This window comes from Galleria mellonella, unplaced genomic scaffold (assembly GCF_026898425.1).
Source record: "Galleria mellonella isolate WM207_F2 unplaced genomic scaffold, CSIRO_AGI_GalMel_v1 utg55, whole genome shotgun sequence".
In the NCBI taxonomy this organism is placed as follows: domain Eukaryota; kingdom Metazoa; phylum Arthropoda; class Insecta; order Lepidoptera; family Pyralidae; genus Galleria; species Galleria mellonella.
Genome location: NW_026442115.1, coordinates 2,792,120 through 2,812,614, shown reverse-complemented (window position 1 = coordinate 2,812,614; position 20,495 = coordinate 2,792,120). Strand labels below are relative to the sequence as shown.

The window sequence follows — 20,495 nt, the reverse complement described above, 5'->3', positions numbered from 1 at the left end:
ATTGCAATCATACCAGTGCATCAGTGTTTCTGAGTGCAGAATACAACACAGACCATAATCAAAATGATGAAGCTGGTGGTGTTGTCTTGCCTGTTGGCCGCTGCTTCGGCTAGTCTGATCGCTGGGATTGCCCCAATCGCCTACTCCGCGCCCCTGATCGCACCATACAACTACCGGGGCCCGCTGTCGCTAGCTCCTGGTCAGCCAGCTAATATCCTGGCTTCTGATGGCAGGCCACTGGATACTCTGGAAGTCAACCTCGACCGTTCTGCTCACTTGACTGCCAAGGCTCTCGACGGATTACACGTGTTGAAGAAGCGTTCCGCCCCAATCCTGGCTGCACCTCTAAGCCAAGTGGCCGTGGCTTCCGCTCCCCTGGTCGCCCCTGCTGTTTCAGTCTACAGCGCTCCCATTTACCCACGAGTTTCAGCAATCTCCTACGCAGCACCCATCGCCTCTTGGTAAATCTTGTACTTAGAAAGTTTATAAATTGATGTAAATAGTAAATGAAAATAAATATATGTATAAAAGGATTATTTTTCTTTTTTAATATCACTAACCACAATGTTAATTTTTGTTATTGAGAAATTTAATATTTTGTAAAAATATATAAATATAATAATCACATTTTATTGTAATTTTTGAATAATTAAATGTAATTGTGATAAAACCGAATGACTAGAAAATACACAACTTTACGCTGATATAATTAGTCACTCTTCCCGAACTTGTAATAAAAAAAAAAGAATATAGGTAGGGGATAATTTTTCAAAATTATAGATATTCCTTTATTTTTATACTAACTAAAACGAATATTGTATATTATTATCATACTTGTCTACCAACGTACAATTTTGTAGACAGACTATCAAGCCCTCTGCCGATTGCTACACCCTTGCAGAGCATCACAAAATATCTTATATCTAACATATATCATGTGGGAACTATTATGTACCCTTGTGATATGCAATAAACATACTGAGTAAATGACATACAAATAGATAGATGACAACAGATACAGAGTACATAACAACATATACTTCCACACGCAACAAAATTATGCAACCAACTCCCAGCAACAGTATTTTAGAACAGATACGATATTGAAAACTTTAAGAAAAAAGCATATTTCTTCTTAAAAGGCCAGTCTTAACATATCTCAATTTTGATGTTACGACTCAATGTTACGGGTGTTTATGGGCGGCAGTAATTGCTTATCATATGAACCGCATGCTTGTTTGCCTTTATGTTATAAAAAAGAACAAATTTCGGTTAACTAAGTTAAAAAAAAGATTATATTTACTTTCCTATATAACAACCCTAATTAAAATAAAATACTTCATATATGGAGTCGAGCACTTGCCATAAATACAAAACTTCATGATCAATCCATCTATTTTATACAAAAAAAAATATAAGATTCGCAGTGTCATAGAAAAGTTGTAACTAAACAATCTACAATTTCAATTAAAAAAAAATTTGGTGGAAGCAAAAGATGGTGTAGACAAATACCATTAGATGTTTATATATCTAGAAAATTTTTGCAAAATTTGTAAGAATATTTTGTATTTGGGTATTCACAAACATCATTCTATGCTTAGAAAAAAAAAAAAATTAGTGGAATGCATTTATTTTTCAATGGTATTTTAAGTTCCTGATATATGTTTTATATGTTTTTGATCTTATGACGTTATATGAAATAAATACTTTTATGAATAAAGTAAATTGGCCGTTATAAGCTCCCCAAGTATTCACATTCCCTATAATCGAACAACGTTACTATATAGTCTAAGATGCTGATGTAGTATTTTGCAGCTATAAAACTTTTTAATGAAAGTTTGCTCAAATGATACAAATTGGTAATGAGCGAAAATATAGTACAATGTGTACCACATTAATATACAACTATAGTAATTGCCCACTCTCAATTAGCCGCAATCTGAGGTTGCCAGACGGCAACTTTTCTTGCGGTTATTTTTTATAATTATCTTATCATTAATAGAAAATACTAATAATTATCTTCTATTTAGTATCAATTTATAGAATAAAATCAATTTCTACTACAGAGCCAGTCATCTGAAACTATCCTTTAATTGCCGACAATTCAGACCTGCGACCATTTTTAGAGATAACTATAACATGTGTATGTTGTAATATAATAAACTTCCGTTTAATCAAAAAATTTTATAAATACATTATACCTACTTTGACATAATAATCCTAGGTTGCGACTAATTGAGAGCAGCCAACACCGGGTGCATTGTATTATATTTTCGAACATAATTCATTTAAATCAACTTTAATTAAAAAGTGGATATAAATCTGCAAAAGTCAGCTGCGAGTACTTTTAATCCCAGCAATTTAATCGTATTTGAATAGCAGATATCCAAATATCATAATTTCTAGATAGTCATTATGTTTCATCTCAATACAAACCTTGACCGCTTTGAACACCAAAAACTTTCATATACTACCAAGCCGACTACCTATATAGGCATTACTCTCTAAAGGGCATTGTAAAAGAGTTTACGTTTCCATATGGGTGCCATTTTTCCTTAAACTACATATGTTAAAACATAATATGTCTCCTCTAACTTTAGTAAGATTGGAGTCAATGGTCAAGATAACTACTGAGTCTGCAGGAGAGAGCTAGTGTTTAAATGTTTTTTTCGCCATATATAGTTAAAATAATTGTTATATATGATCCATCATTCAATAAACTATAACAAAAATTAACATTGAAAATTTGCGCCATTGCTGATTACAAGAAGGTTTATTTAATAGGAGAAAACGGAATGGTAACTTCACTTACGCTATTGGTTTCACTGGCGGGACACCAGTTAGGGATAATAGATGAGGATAAACAAAGAGCAGCAATCAGCCTATCAGAAATTAATCACTGTTGTTTCTAGGAAGTCAGAAAGAAGTTAACCTGCCAGTTTTTTTCAGTGAGAAATTAATAGCCAGTTTTAGCAGCTTCACCGTAGAAGATAAACTTTTCAACGCACAGAAGGCATCTCTTTTTTTATATTTTCGCAAACTGTAACTATCAATACATCGTTATTTTTGTTAATAATTTAAACAGGTTTAAATAAACTAACTGCATAATTATAAATTCAATAAAGGATACGTTTCCTGTAATGACGACATGTACGTATAACATTGCGTTATATTTTGTAAAAGTATATAAAATCTTAGTTCCAATAATTCTTAAAGTACTTCGCACTTGAACTATATAATGCCATATTAACACGTAAGTATATACACTTTTTTACTTTATTTCAATTTCTGCAAGTGTAATTTCGTTCAAAAATTAATATAAACAAAAAAGACTAGTTAAGTGACTCACGTGCTGAAGGTTCCTTATTAATATAAAAGTACTTGTCAAAATCAGAAATCATAATTATCTTTTAAATGGCAAATGACTGTGTGTATGTGTGATAGACGAACAAAATAACTTACATAATTTTATAACTTTTAAAGAGATTTTTTAATAGTCTATAAAGACAATTATAATTTATCGTCGACGAATAAAATTCTTAGCATATTATAAATGAGAATGGAAAACCAAAACGCTTTCATCAATTGCATAAACTTTGTTAAAATCATAAAAACACTAATATATTTCAAATAATTTGCACCTTCTTCTCATACTATACTGTTGGTTGTTGACACTTGTAATACAAAACTTTTAAAAATATTATGTACCAGAATCAAATCCTACCTGCCTACGGTAAATTAGTTTTAATTTAATTTTTAAAAGTTTATTCGATACGCTCACTTAATATTCAAATGTTTAAGTATATTACTTAAGTAAAATCTAATAACATAAACGACTCTCCCATAGCCAAAATAAACATATGCATTGATCTTATTATAATACCCAATTATCAATAAATCAACTATGTTATCATCATCATTCATCATCACTTCAGCCATTATGCGTCCACTGCTGGACAAAGGCCTCCCCCGTGGACTGCCATAAGGAACGATCCTGAGCCACCTGCATCCACTGACTCCCTGCAATATATTTGAGGTCGTCACTCCCTCTAGTGGGAGGTCGTCCGACACTGCGTTTACTCGTACGGGGTCGCCACTCAAGAACCTATCTTCTCCATTGGTTGTCGATTCTTCGAGCTATGTAATCAGTCCATTGCCACTTCAGATTGCTCATCCTTTGAAGTATGTACTTAAATATAGACAGATTTAATGGTTAATTAATCTCAATAATAATCTAATACGAGTACTCTTCATACATTTTTGTTTCTACCAGTTTTATTTAATTCACGAAAACTCGTATATATGAAATTCATACAAATATAGAATCTTTCAACGCCATTATACATGTAAATAAACAATCTGATAATGAATATACTGACATAACTAGCAATCTTTTCTCTCGAGCAAAAGTAGTCCTTTCAATGCCAACAAATCGCTCCGGCGTCACCCATCGTAGTAATCTTATACAAGTATATAAGCCAATCGAAATCATACCAGTGCATCAGTATTTCTGCATGCAAAATACAACACAGACCACAATCAAAATGATGAAGCTGGTGGTGTTGTCTTGCCTGTTGGCCGCTGCTTCGGCTAGTCTGATCGCTGGGATTGCCCCAATCGCCTACTCTGCGCCCTTGATCGCACCATACAACTACCGGGGCCCGCTGTCACTAGCTCCTGGTCAGCCCGCTAATATCCTGGCTTCTGATGGCAGGCCACTGGATACTCTGGAAGTCAACCTCGACCGTTCTGCTCACCTGACTGCCAAGGCTCTCGATGGATTGCACGTGTTGAAGAAGCGTTCCGCCCCAATTCTGGCAGCACCTCTGAGCCGACTGGCCGTGGCTTCTGCTCCCCTGGTCGCCCCCGCTGTTTCAGTCTACAGCGCCCCCATTATTCCTCGAGTTGCAGCTATCTCCTACGCAGCACCCATCGCCCATTGGTGAATAAATACTCAATGAAACTTAAAAAAAGTATATGTAAATATGTATATATAAAGCAAATACATAATACACTATGAAGAATTTATTCGTATTTTATGTTGTTGCAAATTATTTTATTTAGGTCACATCCTAAATCATCATTACTAAGAGGAAGGGATTGTTAGTAATGAATACTACCAACCTCATTGCTAACAATATATCCTGTCAGGTCAACCTCCCCGCAGTACATGTGAACTCTTTTTTTAATAGGTAAAAATGGAATGGTAACCCCGCCCGCACTATCGGTATATACCGACGGGGCACCAATGGAAGATGATAAGTGAGAATGAATGCAGGTCAATTGGCCCACCATGATAAATTCGACAAGAATTAACCATGATGGTTTCCAGGGGTAACCGCGTGAAGGTCGAGCTGAGAGGGTATATCGCTAGCAATGAGGCTATTAGACCTCATTACTAACAATCCTTTTCCCCCAGTCCATGTGAACTGACCTGAATTCCAAGTGTGTTCATCATCACCTGTCATCCTTCACTTGTTCCCCGCGAATGTATACCGTTAACGCGGACGGGGTTACCATTCCATTATCACTCATTAAAAAAATTATCATTATTAAACATTTTTATATACAACTAAGAATGGCAAGCAAGCTGACGGCCCACCTGATGGAAAATGGTAACCGTCGCCTATAGACATGAACAATGCCATGGACATAACAGAGTATACTGTTTCGCCCATGATATCTCCCCATGTGTCGCCATTCTTGAGGACACAGGTGTTATTGCTCTGTACCCTGTAAATTCACTGCCATATCCCACCCTTTAAATTAAAACACAGACATGTTAACAAAACTGCTTCACGGTAGAAACACGAATGGGACAGAGGTACCCAAGCAAACGACTTTTGTACAAAAGTCTCCCTCTGGTAATACTCGTATATAATAAATAAAAGATAAAATAGTAACGTTTATTATTTAAAATATCTATTACCTGTTATTTAGAAAGATTGCAGGTCGAAAATTTGGTACTATTTCGGTACCTACTTATAGTTCACTAAAGTTGTAAAGGGCATCAGAAGCCAATAACATCAGTATAGTTCAGAAAGAAGCGCTAGAAGATATAGGATTTATTAGATTACAGAAAAAATTCCAAAGTTCCTCATATTTGGGACAACTTTTGAAAGGACCTCACCAGTTGTTAGACATAGTTTTGTTGTTTGATAGGTTACGTGATGTTTGCCGATATAAGATTTTTGCCCCTATCAGCGCCTCTGTATACTAGTTATAAAAAATATAAGAAATTCATATTTTTTCACAATTAAATACACATAAACAATAAAAATTAATCTTCAGATATTTTGTTTCGCAAAAAAAAAAATTGTTGTTGTATGTTAGTATATAAAAATGATGAGAATCGTCTATAGACATAAGCAATACCACGGCAATCACACCATATTCTGTGACACTTTTGATACCTCTCATACGTTGACATTCTTGAATACTAACTATTGTGTTATGTGTTCGTTCCCTGTAATTTCCACTACTATATCCCTTTAAATTGAAATTAGCTATGAAATTTAGATAAAAATAAGATTACCGAAAAACATTTACGAATAACCTTTCAATAAATTTAAAATACTAAGGAAAGCTTATTTCTTGATGACTTTGAAAATTAATATGCATTGTGCATAATGTGTGTACGTGCTTAATATATTGTATGAACTTGCACGTGATTTTCAATACGCTCAATGTATTTGTTAACAAAATATGTGTTTGTCCCTAAATAAATATTTTGTTCTTTTATTTTATTTTCTTTTTACTTTGTATTTTTACTTATTTTAAAAAAAGCAGCAGTTAAATTTCTTACCAGTTCTTCGTGATTAAAACTGCTCACTAAACACAGTGGTACTGTAAAAATATCATAGATAAGTATCGTAAAGGTAACGTAAATAATTGTAACGTATAAGTTACTACGAAATCGCTCTTTTCAAAGCGTTTTGTATGTCCTTTCACACTCGGAAGCAGTACAGTCCTACGAGTCCAGATTATTAATGCATTTAGGATATCGCTGGGAATGCTGCAGTTCTATACTGCATCGAGAATGATCGCTGAGGTGCATGTTGATTGTTATTTTAATTTTTGATGTATATTCTTACATCTCTCTCTTACAAAAACCTATAGACAATAACGTAGCATTATAGTTAACTGCTATATTCAATTAAATCCTTCTTAATTTATCAGGGCTTATTAGAGTTTATACACATCTGTAGGCAAAAAGTACTATATTATTGTTATTTAAAATGATCATTTGTATCCCAGGCATTTCAAAATATTTCTCTCAAAATATTGTAAGACAAATATAATTAATACAGATGTATTAAATGAAGATAAGTAGGTACTTATCTTCATTTTTCTTTCTGTTGTCTTTGATAATTATAATATAATATTTTAAATGTTTTGGTACAATGAACATAATGTATGTAATGTACCATATGCATATATTTAACTAAATATTAGAATATATAAAATATAAAACAGACTTTCATACTTCTACACGAATGGATTTAAATAAAAGTATGTAATAATATGGTAACTCTCTTTATAAACTATGAGTAGGTAGCTTTACATTTTGAAGTATTCTAAATTATATAATATTTTATGTACACATTCACCAAACATGACCAAGGGCATCAGCACGACCCAAAGGATTAGCTAAAACTCCAGCATGGCCCAATACTCCAGCGTGAGCTAAACCTCCAAGGCCCAGAACACCAGCGGGGGCAATGGGTGCAATACCCAAAGGCGCAATAGGAGCCGCAAGAGGAGCAGCGATGGGAGCCACTGGAACACTAAGACGAGCAGAGCAGCCCAAGCTGCTGCGGGAGCTAGCAGTGGAGCAGAACGTTTCTTCAACACGTGAAGTCCATGAGCATCTACGGCCCTCGCGGTGTAGTGAGCAGCACGATCCAAATTCACACTGATAGTGTCAAGGGGCCTGCCGTCAGCTGCTACGATATTCGCAGGCTGTCCAGGTCCGAGCGACAGAGGTCCTCTGTAGTTGTAGGCGCCAAGAGCAGGAGCACTCAATATCGGAGCCGCAAGCGGAGCAGCAACCACAGGGGCAGCTAGCGGGGCGGCTAGATGAGCACCCAGTCCAAGGCCGAGACCAAGACCCCAAGGAGCGATAGCACTGGGCTTGGCAGTCGCCAGGGCTACTACAGCGGACAACACCACCAGCTTGAACATTGTGGTCTGTGTTGTTTGGTACTCAGTAAGTGACTGATGTTTTCACCCTGTTCAATACAGCTTTTATACTGTTTTGTAGGCGTATTCCAGATACCTTTGTGTCGTTGGCAAATATGCAAGGCGTTGGCTACAGGTTAGCGCAAGAAAAGAACCATAGAATACAGTATAGGCTCCAAGTGACTTGTATATTCCAATAACTGTCTTAATACCAACCTTAAATATACCTGTAAATAGTGTGATATTTGAAACACCTTATTGGGACTTGGAATATTTCCGTGTTTGCCTTGAACAATTTGATAAACGGCCATTCACTTCTACTGATTACGTTTAACAATTGTTTCCTTTCTTAGCTAATTTCATTATGTTCCGTGTACCCTCTTCCAATTATAGTTGTTTTATTTATCTAGGTAAAAAACTTCGTAAATACCACAATATATAAATACAAAATAGTATTTGTATAGACTTAGATAATCTTAGCAAGGACAAATATTGCTGGCAAAGCTAAAAGTTAGGAATTTCTAAATTAATACTCGTATATATGACAATTTATTAAATGATTATACCTATATTATATCTATAACACAGGTATTGTTATACCTATCTCAGGTACCAGCCTCTCACAATTATATTTGTAATTAGATTACCTTAATATAAGCATAGCTCATTGTATTTCACTGTGATGAACTGTGAAGAGAAAATAAATCAATTATTATTATTAAATGCAAATAAAAATTATAATTTTTGTCTCAATAAATAAAATATTTCACTATAAGAGTATATTGTCCTATTATCACAATATTCAACAGACTGTTTGCTGTAGAGCTTTATTTGAATTGTTCCTTATTTATTACGGTTTATTTACCTAGTCGATTCTAACAAAATTCTGAAGGCATAAAGGAATGATGACATTATTGTTTTCTTATTTCTTTAGCATATGAAGGATAGACAAATCTAATTTTATATCGATTAATTTGACATAACTGAATTATGATGCAACACCCGGTAATTATGCAGTAAGTCACAGCGTAGTTATTATAACTAGTACAGCAAATTGATTTTTATCTACTACTAGTTTTTTGTCCGCTACCTCGTATCCTACAAGTCATAAGCGCAGATTTCAGAAGAAGAAAAACCAATGAAATAGACCATCTCTAAACGGCGTATCGAATAAAACATACATTAGTTTTTAAATAAGACCTCAAATATACAACAATAAATACCGCATTCAATTTAGCGCAATAGATTTTGCGTAATGCTGAAACAAACAGGCAAACATTTTTTTCTAAAAAAATTTATTTTGGTTTCTGTTACTTGACCCTATTAAAACTCTTAACATCAATTTTGTTAAAATACCTTCCATGTATAGACATCGTAAAATTACAATTTCATTATATAAGTATATTTAAATATATATATTAGTATATCTGCTATAAACACACATAAAGTTTATTTTGGACATCTAAGTATTTTAAGACTTTTTCCAGATAAAAATACATTTCGCTCGGCAAAAATATCTACTATAATCTTACACATACAAAGTGATGAATAGCGAACTGTTTCGTAGACACATTTAAAACGCGAATTGAAACGTCTACAAATAGTCATTTGATTAGAAAACTCTGTCGGTGGTAAAAATATCATAGTCGATTCACAATTGACGTAGACATCATATATATTACAAATAAAAAAATTAAAAATTAATTGAAAACCTCCTTAAAAGCAACACAGATATAAAATACTTAGAATAGTGAAACAATAAAAAAAAAACATATTTAAGTAAACACCAGAGGGAGACTTTGTACAAAAGTCATTTGCTTGAGCGCTTCTGTCCTTTTCCTATTTTTAACGTGAAACAGTTGTTTGCATGGCTGTGTATAAGTTTGAAGGGTGAAATATGGGAATGAATTTACAGGGTACAGCGGAATAACACTTGAGTTTTCAAGAATGGCAACCCATGAGGGGGGGGGGGGGGGGGGGATCATGAGCGAAATAATATACTCTGTTATGTCCATGCTACTGCTCATGTCTACAGGCGACGGTTACCACTTACCATCAGATGGGCTGTCAGCTTGTTTGCCATTCCAAATTGCATAAAAAAAAAAACATTATACAACACAAAAAAACAAATATAACAACAAGTATAAGTAATGTAAATAAAATTGGTTTCTATAATCCTAAGCACCTACTTCATACTTTATTAATGCATATCCAACAGAATCTTGAGAGATTTTCTATTTACCTATAACGCACACGCTAAATCGCAATGACAATTTTCTATGAGTCCTAACCAAATCAACAGTTCATTGATCCGAAGTAATATTGCGTCTCAATGAAAATAATCGCAGAATCTCAATATGTTAAAGATATTGAGCGATCGAGGAAAACAGATTTTCGTATAAAACCATGTGAACGGCCGAATGAGTAGAACTTATTTGAGGGAATGATTACGCCCATTTATCAATCTAACATAATATAGATCATTGATTAAAGATATTTTTATATCTTCATATCTGTCTGGGTTATATTATTGCGTATTGATAATAACATTTCATTAAAATCTTCAAAAGGAAAGCTTCATGACCTGGTGTAACCTTTCTTTCATTTTTGTTCTAGTGAAAATTTTAACTTATTTAATTATAATTAACGTAAACGCATGAATTAACGCATGGGGGGGGGTATCATGGGCAAAACAGTAGAATTTGTTATGCTCATGGTACTCGTACTATTCATGTCTATAGGCGACGATTACCACTTTCTATCAGGTGGACCGTCAACTTGTTTGCCATTCTAAGTTTGTATAAAATATACATATATAACATGGTACCATCGAACTGGTAGACGAGACGTGGTCATAGGAACTTAAACTACATAAATTCGTCGTATTTGATCTTGTTTGATTTGTCTAGACAAATAGTATTGTATCAACCTATGTGTTACTCAGAGTCTGATGATGAAGTCTAAAGGCTTTAAAAGCATGTTTTTAAAAACAGCCTTTTCTTTGTGGAATGAAACACTACTTGTTGGGAAGCAAAATCAATATGTAAATACGCAATATTTACAATGCACCCTACATTCTACGAATTAGCAATTCTACGAATCTACGAAATGTGTCATTGGATCTACGCAACATCTCGTTATTTATTGGTGCGTTCACGATTAAAGAAAGCTTCCGTTTCGTAGAGCATTATTACTTGTACACTGATTCCAGACACATTAAGATTTTTTCGATACCCATAAATCTTGTATGATCATTTACATTTTATATTTTCGACTTATTTTTCAGTGTAGGTGTAGACCCTTAATATAACAAAATAATTAGAAAAAGGATGGTAAATTCGACTTCTGCAAATATGTTTCACAAACAAATACTACATTTACCACAATAATGCCTACTGCAATCAACAACCTCTAAAATCTAGGATTATAGTCATGAACCTAATTCATCACGTAATCTCTTCATTATTAGCCTCTGGTAATTTACCTGAAACTCATTATCCCTCTTCAGCTTAAGGCATTCTCACGGCGGCAGGTAAGGTTTTCTGGGACGACAACCTTTTGGCATAATTTAAGTGTCTGAACTAAAATCCAAATAACTAGATTATATATCAATAAAATATTATAAATGGGAATAGAATGAATAGATTGGCAAGGAAATTATTTGGCAGTCTCAATTTAAGGCTAAAAAGCACAGTTGGTCATATATAATTCAATAGTTGCCCCCATATTATTATATAGTAGCAAGAGTAGGGTATGTAAAAACGAGAATGAAGCTATCTTCATCGCACACTACTGCAGCCCGCCAGAGTTACCTCACAAATTCTGTGCTTATTATTATTTACTGTGTAATGCATTAGTGTGCGAATTAGTCTCAAAAAAGTGTCGATGTTAATATGAGAAAGAGTCGTTCGTACATGTGGAATGAATGTCAAATCAAACGCTAACAAAATATTAGATATACAATGCGAATGCGGATGTACCGATGGAGACTTGCTAACCTATTATAAGGGCGGAAGAGATTGTTAGTAATAGGGTCTAGCTTTCCCATTGCTAGCATTAACCTTGTCAGATCGATCTTTTTGCGATTCCCCCAAACCATCGTGTTTATCATTATCACGATGGGCTAACTGACCTGTCTTTTCATTCTCACCAATCAACCTGGTACCCCGTCAGTGTATACCGATAGCGCAGATGGAGTACCATTCCATTATCATACATTAAAAATTATGATTACATAAACCATGTTGTTTCTGAAGTTCTTTAACCATGCACTACGAAATTAGGCATACACGTACCATGTGAGACAGAAGAGGATATACACTGCTTTTTATCCTGGTTAATAAACATAATATCACGGTCATTTGGAAAAAGTCACGGGTGAACGCTAGTATAATAAAAATATTGTATTAATTAAGACAAAATTAATAGGAAAAGTGATATAGAAAAAATAAAATCATACGTTTTGCTGCAATGTATTTATTTATACCCTGTTATATATACAATAAGTTATCACAACACTCTTTTAATAACAAAAACGTCCTTCATTTTTTTTCTTTTGAATATGTTGCAGTTGTATTTGTAACAAGTACGTATGTGTTTATATTTGCTTATCATCTACCAAATTCATTAATATTTTGATTAGCATTACACTTCAAACAATATTGTTCACTCAATCTTCGAGGGTATTACCGTACTCAATTACTTGAAACCATTGATATTTACGCTATTAATGGAAGCATAAACTTACAATATACATATAATAGCAAGTAATTAAAAATTAATCCATTTGAATAAATTTAGTAAAAAATTTAAACATAATTGAAAAAAAAAATAAGAAGACCGTGCAAAAACTATAGGACAGGTTTTATTAAAATTTTGCGGAGTGATAATATACTGTCTGGTTCATCAAAAAGAATATTATGGTAAAATGTTCCATGAATAAAAATATTGGCACCATAAACCATTTCACCAATATAACTAGTAACATATAAACGACCTTTTTTATATACAATTTAATGGTGTATAATTGTTTTCAAAGAAAATGTAATAATTACTTGTATTCATAACATTGAATCTTCTTAAAAAATACGACTATACACCGATGTAACATATTAGCGGGTTAAATTATTTATATAAAAACGGGATGAGCAATGTTGGAGTGGATTGGATGAACAGGGTGGACAAGTGGTGGATGAGCAAGGGACAGCAATGGGGAGCCATGGACGATGCCGGTCGAGTAGCTGGAGACACTCGCAACTGGTGAAACTACTGGTGAAATGACGGCTGATGAGGGGTATGTCAACAGCGCACCAGGCTTAGGGGCAGCGAAGCATGCTGCTACGAGAGCGAACAAAACAATCTGAAACAAAATAAATAGTATATTGTACTGAATTTTGAATTCCTTTTATGTACCTAAATCACCTTATATAGGAATTAACATTTAATATTTCTAACTATCTCGTCATCTATCATCGTCTATGCTCAACATCATCATCCGCCATTCTGTCCACTGCTAAACATAGGTCTCCCCCATAAACTGCCATAAGAAATGGTCCTGAGCCACCTGCATCGTCTATATTACGCACTGATAATGTAGTTTTCTAAAAGTGAAAGAATTTTTAAAGTCGTTTTAATAGGTTTTAAGTTTATCCATTACAAACAAACAAACGAATCTTTCCTCTTTATAATATTAGTAGAGACACCTCAGGTAATTAAAACAAAAATACTGTATCTATTAATTCAGAATATGTATAGGCTCTAAGCATGGACAAATTTCATTCGAATCTGTTTCAGTAATAAACATCAATTTATCTTTACAAATTTTCAAATCCTATTAAATTTGGTAAACGAATAAGTTATATTCTAACTTAACATAATAATTTACTCGGATAACTACGGGAAACAGCTAGTTTATGTATATATATTATCTAATATATATTTATTTTATTTTAATATTGTTATAATTTTGTGACATAAAAATGTACATAAAATAATTGAAATGAAACCACTTTTAACTACTAATTATTTCGTATCAGATCTACATTATTTCGCAAATAGAAATTACTGTGGGTCCTCTAATTAATTTCAGGAGTTCTGTGAGGGTATAAAACAATGTCTTTATTCGAGCAGACCCCATTCCACCACTACAACCGTAATATCGTTAAGATAAATATTGAGATAAAAGCCAAATATGTACAACTACTGTGTACTAAGTAATAAAAAGGTTAAATAATTACACACAAACTTTGATTACGGTTAATGTTTATTATGAAGTCACGACTTTTTAGCTTTGAAGTAAACAGAGACTACACAATATAACTCGCTCCTATCCCCATGTACGAGTATATTCACTAGCTTTTACTCGCAACTTCGACCATATAACTTAGATGTATTCATTTACCGAGATAAAAAGTAGCCAATATCGTTCACTGTTCTAACTAATGCATGTATACCAAATTTCTAAGATTAGATAAGCATTTTCGATGTCAAAAGGTAACAAACAAACAAATTTACTTTTACATTTATAATATCGATAAGTAATTATTTATTATATTCATATAAACGTGTCAATTTTGTATTATTTCAATTACCACAACTGTTCTAATGTTACTACCAAATAAAATCGTAAACAGCAGCTGTGTAAAATCAAAGTGGATTAACATGTAAAAAAGATATATTTTTACTCATAAAAAAATAAGTAGCCGTTTAGAGAATGTATTCAAACAATTTTATGTCGCCATTGAACCTCAGATATATTTCGGTACGATGGCTCTTTTACTTTGTACTTTGCCATTTAAGAAAATATCGGCACATAATATAAAAGCCACCTGTAATGAAGTCTTCAAGTAATACCTAGACACAAATTTTGTTTACAGTCCCGGTGTTTTTTCTAGATGTCATTGACCTGGTGTTTTAGTCAAAACACAAAAAAAAAATACAAGTACAAAACTATGTTAAATTAAGCTTGGCAACTAAATAAACTAAAATTGGCGACTCGTAAAATAACCATCTGGCTTTTTACTAGATTATTTTGATACCAAATTAACATTATTATAATAACGACGTAATAAACCCAAAAGACTAGTCTCTGGGTCGGTCAATGAACCCATTTCGTAATTACTTTTTACAAACAGTGTTTTGGGAACGGGATACGAGACTAAATTGGGACTCTATTATGGAACAAATATTTTAAACCTGATCCTAATAATTTAATTCTTATTAAAAAGAATTCTCTCATAGAATTCTACTTGTTTTTCTTTTCATTTCAGCTCAATACTTATTTGTTTAACTTAACGTAAGTAATTTTTGGAATTCCGTATTTCATAAAGAAAAACGAAACCATTATAGGATCACTTTATTATCTCTCTGTCTGTTAAGATTTTTCTCAAGAATGTATGGAGATATCAAGTTAAAATTAATGTCGAATACTGTAACCTCTTTAAGCTGTGAAAAAATCTAACTTTTTAACCAATGCAATCAAAAGATACAACCATTTATTGCGTATATTTTGACATTTGGAAGGAAACAAAATCTACAGGGTAATTACAGTTGACTTAAAATCATGAAATTTGACAAAAAGTAAAGTCGTACAGCATAAATAAAGGAAAAATCCGGAGAACTGTAAATTTGTAGTTTTTATTTTGTTTTTTATTTATATTTTATACGGAACTCTCGGTACAGAAATGCAATACACGCAATTGGTCGTTTTTATATTAAAATCGATAAAGAAGATTTATTATTCTAATGTAACAATAATAGAAGTAATTAAAAATAAAATGCATTCTTCTGAAATCTGGACTCTTTGTCTGGTGTTAAAATAGTTTCTATTGTGTTTTTGTAAACCTAATTTGCAATTAATTATTATAATCAATTTCATATGATAAATAGGATTTGCGCTCAGTCATCTTTAAAATCTCATCTTCGGAATGTAACCTAACCGCTCATTTTTAATAGGTAGTCAGTAATTTTCAGAGATGATTTTATAAATTTATTATAATTAAAAAAAGAAATTGTTTTTTAGTTTTTTTTTTTTTTTATTCTTTATGGTATATAATATAAATTTTACTTTAGTAATTCATCTTTAAGCGAATAATGTAGTGTAAAATACTGTTTAAATATATTTAATCACAACAAAGCTTGTTTGAATAAATTTACCTTCTAATTATCTATTTAGTTTTGATCTAACAATCAACAATTTTGTATAAAATAAATATTTTATATTTTCCACATATATTATAGTCCCTTTTACAACTTACATTCTACCTGATTTAGATAGATAGATAGATACTCTTTATTGTTTCCTCCAAAAGATTACAATAGTAAACTTATTACAAATATAAATAATTACAAAAAAATAATCACAATGAGAAAACAATGGGCGACCTTATCGCTAAGAGCGATCTCTTCCAGGCAACTTTTGGATGGAGAGGAGTAATTATAAACATTTAGCGTCATTCTATTTAATTAATTATAGTTATACTCTCTATAGTAAGAACGCGTGACTATTTTCCTTTACTAAAAAATTAGCAATTTTAGTTTTTTATTTATTAATGAGCTACACCTATACAACTAATAGTTTTTGGTACATTTCGAAAATTTGTTTATGAATTAAATATTTTTTTTTAATACGTACCAATTTCTGCATTTTGAATCCCGTCTAACGAATAAGCGTCACTACAGGTAACTGCTGACTGATGATCATCATTTTCCTAGCGATCTTTTATACAAATCGAAGTACAGACACGTTGAGCGAGATCTTTGTAAGTAGATTGATAAAGCTGAGAATACACTAACGATGTTCTTTTATTTAATTTAGTCTTCAATTATTCATAACATGGAAAAAATATTTTTCAACTACTTAATCTTATGGGGTTCGAACCCACGTCTCTTTACTATCCGAACTGTGTACGTTTCCAGGGTTACTTATCAAAAAGGTTTTCAAATATTTTTCTACTTTTTCCTAGTAAATATTTACTACAAAGTTTTAAAATTTGCTAATATAAAAAAGTAAATCATTTTTGTGTCGATTTCAATAGATGATTAGATTTGATGCATGTATGATGAGACGCGAATAATCACACCATCAACACCGATTCAGGGTATCTTATTATGGAATAACCATTTATATTCATGGATAAGAAACGGACAAAAAATGCCCATACTATATTTATTTTTATCTAGCGTTGACATTCGGCTTTGTCCACGTGAATTACTACATATATAGTATTCTATGTACCAAGTTAGAAGTGTATCAAATTTCAATCAATTCCGTTTATTATTTTTTTTATGAAAGAATAATAAACATTCATTCATCCATTCTTTAAACTTTCGCATTTGGTTAATAAATTAGGTTCATAATATAAAAAGAATAGAAAAAAAATAAAAATATAAATCACATAAGTAATTCACACACTGGTTCACTCATTTTACTTATTGCCAACATTTTGTTTAAGCAAAATTACTTTTTTTTAAAACTAATTACACCGGCCAGTGTGTATTAGGATTAAGAAATAAACAAACATCTATAACAGGTTAGGTACATCGATGTACAATACTTGTGTAATACAACATTATCTATAATACTATTAATGTGTATTTTGATGGCACTTCCTATTCTCAGATGAGCTGTAAATAATTAAGAGACAAGTTTTAATAGGTTGACAACTACTAATTGGTTTTGTTTTCTGATTGTTTACCATATTGGATTTACGATAGGTACTTCTATTGACAAACAAAATACCAATTTCAAATACATAATTACCTATTGACGTTACATTACTGGAAGACGTCAACTATCTCCCTGTGCAGTGAGTGTAGCAAAACTTTAATAATACTACTGATTATTATAATAATAAATTGGAATGAGCTCCTTGCCGAGGTTTTCCCAAAAGACTACAGCATGTGGTCTTCAAAAGGGATGTAAAGAGATTTCTTCAGGGTCGACAACGCGCGTGTAATACCCCTAGTATTGCTGGCGTTCATAGACAGTAACTGCTTACCATCAGGTGGGCCGTATCCTTGTTTGCCACCTTAGTAGTATAAAAAAAACATGTACAGCAAAAATTTGTTTGTTTGTTCGTTATCATAGGAAAATAACTAATTGAATTTCAATATATTTCCATATGAGAGTGATACTTTTCCTCAATATCATTTCTATTCGTTTATCTAAATGTTGGGATGAATGTTGGCCGTATGCTTCGTCATAGAATAGGCCACTCCTTCGTTTCCTGTAGATGGTGTAAGAACCAACTAAGGAAGGGCGAGGGATAAGCAGCAGCGATCCTTTTAAACCATCTCTAGAGCCTAACTGCAGTTACCGAAATGCCTGCAAAGCGTGGCAACTACTACCAAAACCCCCCAAGGGGGACGCTTATGTTTAGCAGTAGACTGTTAAAGGCTGATATGATGATGATGTAATGTCGGAAGCCAAATACACTACGGTAACTAGATACCAAGCGTAATGGTAAATTTGCAGTTTATTTGGTTTGGTTTCAATGTTTTTCTGTTTTCACATATGTTTTATGAATATTATAATTTTTTTATATTATGTGAGAGGAACACTATAGATACAAATATCTACTTAGATACCACGATTCCACTCATATCTCTGCCGAAAAGCAACTGAGTTTTGGTTTGAAAAGTGGGATTATTATTATTATTTCAGCCGTTAACTATCCACTGCTGGACGATTGGAAGGCTTATCCCCATAAGGTGAGTTTTGCCAGTAGTTACTACACTTGGCAGTCGGATTGGCAACCACAGTCAGGATTTTATAAATATTTAAAGAGGGACGTTGCTGCCCGTCCCTAGCCCTCCCTTAGTCGCCTCTTACGATACCTACGGGAAAGGAAGAGGTATTCCATTCTATGCCGAGGCACACACAGCAGTGATGGTATATAGAGGTGAAAATTACAAGGAATAATTTTAGAGAGGCAAAACACCATAGTGGCTGCAAATAATTATGTCACGCAATTTTTACTTATGACACAATCGTCAAAAAATTATTATATCACCCATTCGTGTTTCAATTTTTGTTTGCATTGTAAAAGGTGGGTGACACAAGATACACAAATAAGCTGGGGGTATCCAAAACAATGTTATATCTCTGCTCTCTTATAGGCGACGGTTACCACTTTCCATCAGTTCAGCATTCTAAGTTGTATAAAAAAAAATACAAAATCAGCTTCCAATGTGACTCCTCTCTTATACAAAGTTGCATGGAAACAGAGGGGTTTATTAATTAGATATTTATGTTTTGCGAACATAAATAGATACGCTTTATTGTTTCTTCCAAAAGATTACAATAGTAAAATAATTATAGATACAAACAATTACAAAAAGTAATCCCAGTAAGAAAACAATGACCATATATGGATAGATATGTTATCAAATAATCATATTACATCTTTGATTAAAATTTATTTCGATAGTGAAATTCATCCTCTCATACTAGAACCTAAGTGTCCGCTCTAACGCTATTTCAGAGAATTTCTGTAGAGTAAGCTCTCTGCCGAGGTGTCCCCTACAAAATATAATAGTCATAAAAAATGGCCTATTAAGGTTTCTTCAGAGTGATCAACGCCCATGTATTTCAAACGTCCATAAGCTACAGTATGTTTACTACGTGACGGCTGAATGCTTATTTGCCACCTTTGTAGTGTAAAAATATGCGGACGAAGCCACGGGTTACTACTAGTGTATAAGGGTACAAACTAGAACTATACTGATTAGTAACAGCCTACGTCAAGAAGTACAACTTGATATGAACTTGACCACGGTTTAATCCGGCACCTCCCACCACATGTAAACATTGTAATAACCAGTTGAATACGCAATACATACATACTTATGAGTCATAAACCAAGAGCCTGACTTCATTTGGAATTTGTATTTTATTAACTGAAATATGAGCTACCTTGCAAAGGCTTTGTAAAAAGTTATTTTACTAATCATTTCATTTGAATTGTCTAACTTTTTGGTGAACGATCTTATTAATTATACTTATATAATTCGTGTTTCTCTATTTAAGTTTATTTTAATACTATTGAGACAATAAAGCGAAGTTATAACACAAATACATCGTCATATATAATGACTTATAGATACAAAGTGGTTACAGCGAAAACTCTCAAAGTTCTTTCTGTATATGACTTAGCATGAAGATAGGTAGGGATTAAGTTAATTCCTAAGTTTACTCTAACTGGACTGGACTCATACTTATATTACAATATAAATATCACACATCCATAAATTATCAATATCACAGAAACAATTAAATTTAACAATTGAATTGAATTGAAAATTTATAAAACTTA

At 32.9% G+C, this 20,495-nt stretch overlaps 1 protein-coding gene, 1 long non-coding RNA gene and 1 pseudogene across 2 annotated transcripts; 1 reads left to right on the top strand and 2 right to left on the bottom strand.

Moving 5' to 3' along the window:
- On the top strand, positions 1–5,026 carry LOC113509475 (uncharacterized). Its single transcript, XM_026892844.3, has 2 exons — positions 1–320; positions 4,586–5,026. Exons 1-2 carry the CDS (start codon positions 64–66, stop codon positions 4,944–4,946), a joined length of 618 nt encoding a protein of 205 aa, XP_026748645.2. The 5' UTR covers positions 1–63; the 3' UTR covers positions 4,947–5,026.
- A 2,494-nt stretch (positions 5,027–7,520) lies between these two features.
- LOC113509380 (uncharacterized) lies at positions 7,521–8,242 on the bottom strand (annotated as a pseudogene).
- Positions 8,243–12,637: 4,395 nt separating this feature from the next.
- Positions 12,638–16,904, bottom strand: LOC128201590 (uncharacterized). The gene is made up of 2 exons (XR_008253313.1): positions 16,814–16,904; positions 12,638–13,540 (listed from the first exon to the last, which is right to left on the bottom strand). It is a non-coding gene; the product is annotated as an uncharacterized LOC128201590 (long non-coding RNA).
- Positions 16,905–20,495: the final 3,591 nt, after the last annotated feature.

Coding starts and splice junctions, on each gene's coding strand:
- LOC113509475 (XM_026892844.3), top strand. CDS start 64: ATGATGAAGCTGGTGGTGTTGTCTTGCCTGTTGGCCGCTGCTTCGGCT. Junction 321..4,585: donor TTACACGTGTTGAAGAAGCG/TTCCGCCCCAAT, acceptor GTTGGCCGCTGC/TTCGGCTAGTCTGATCGCTG.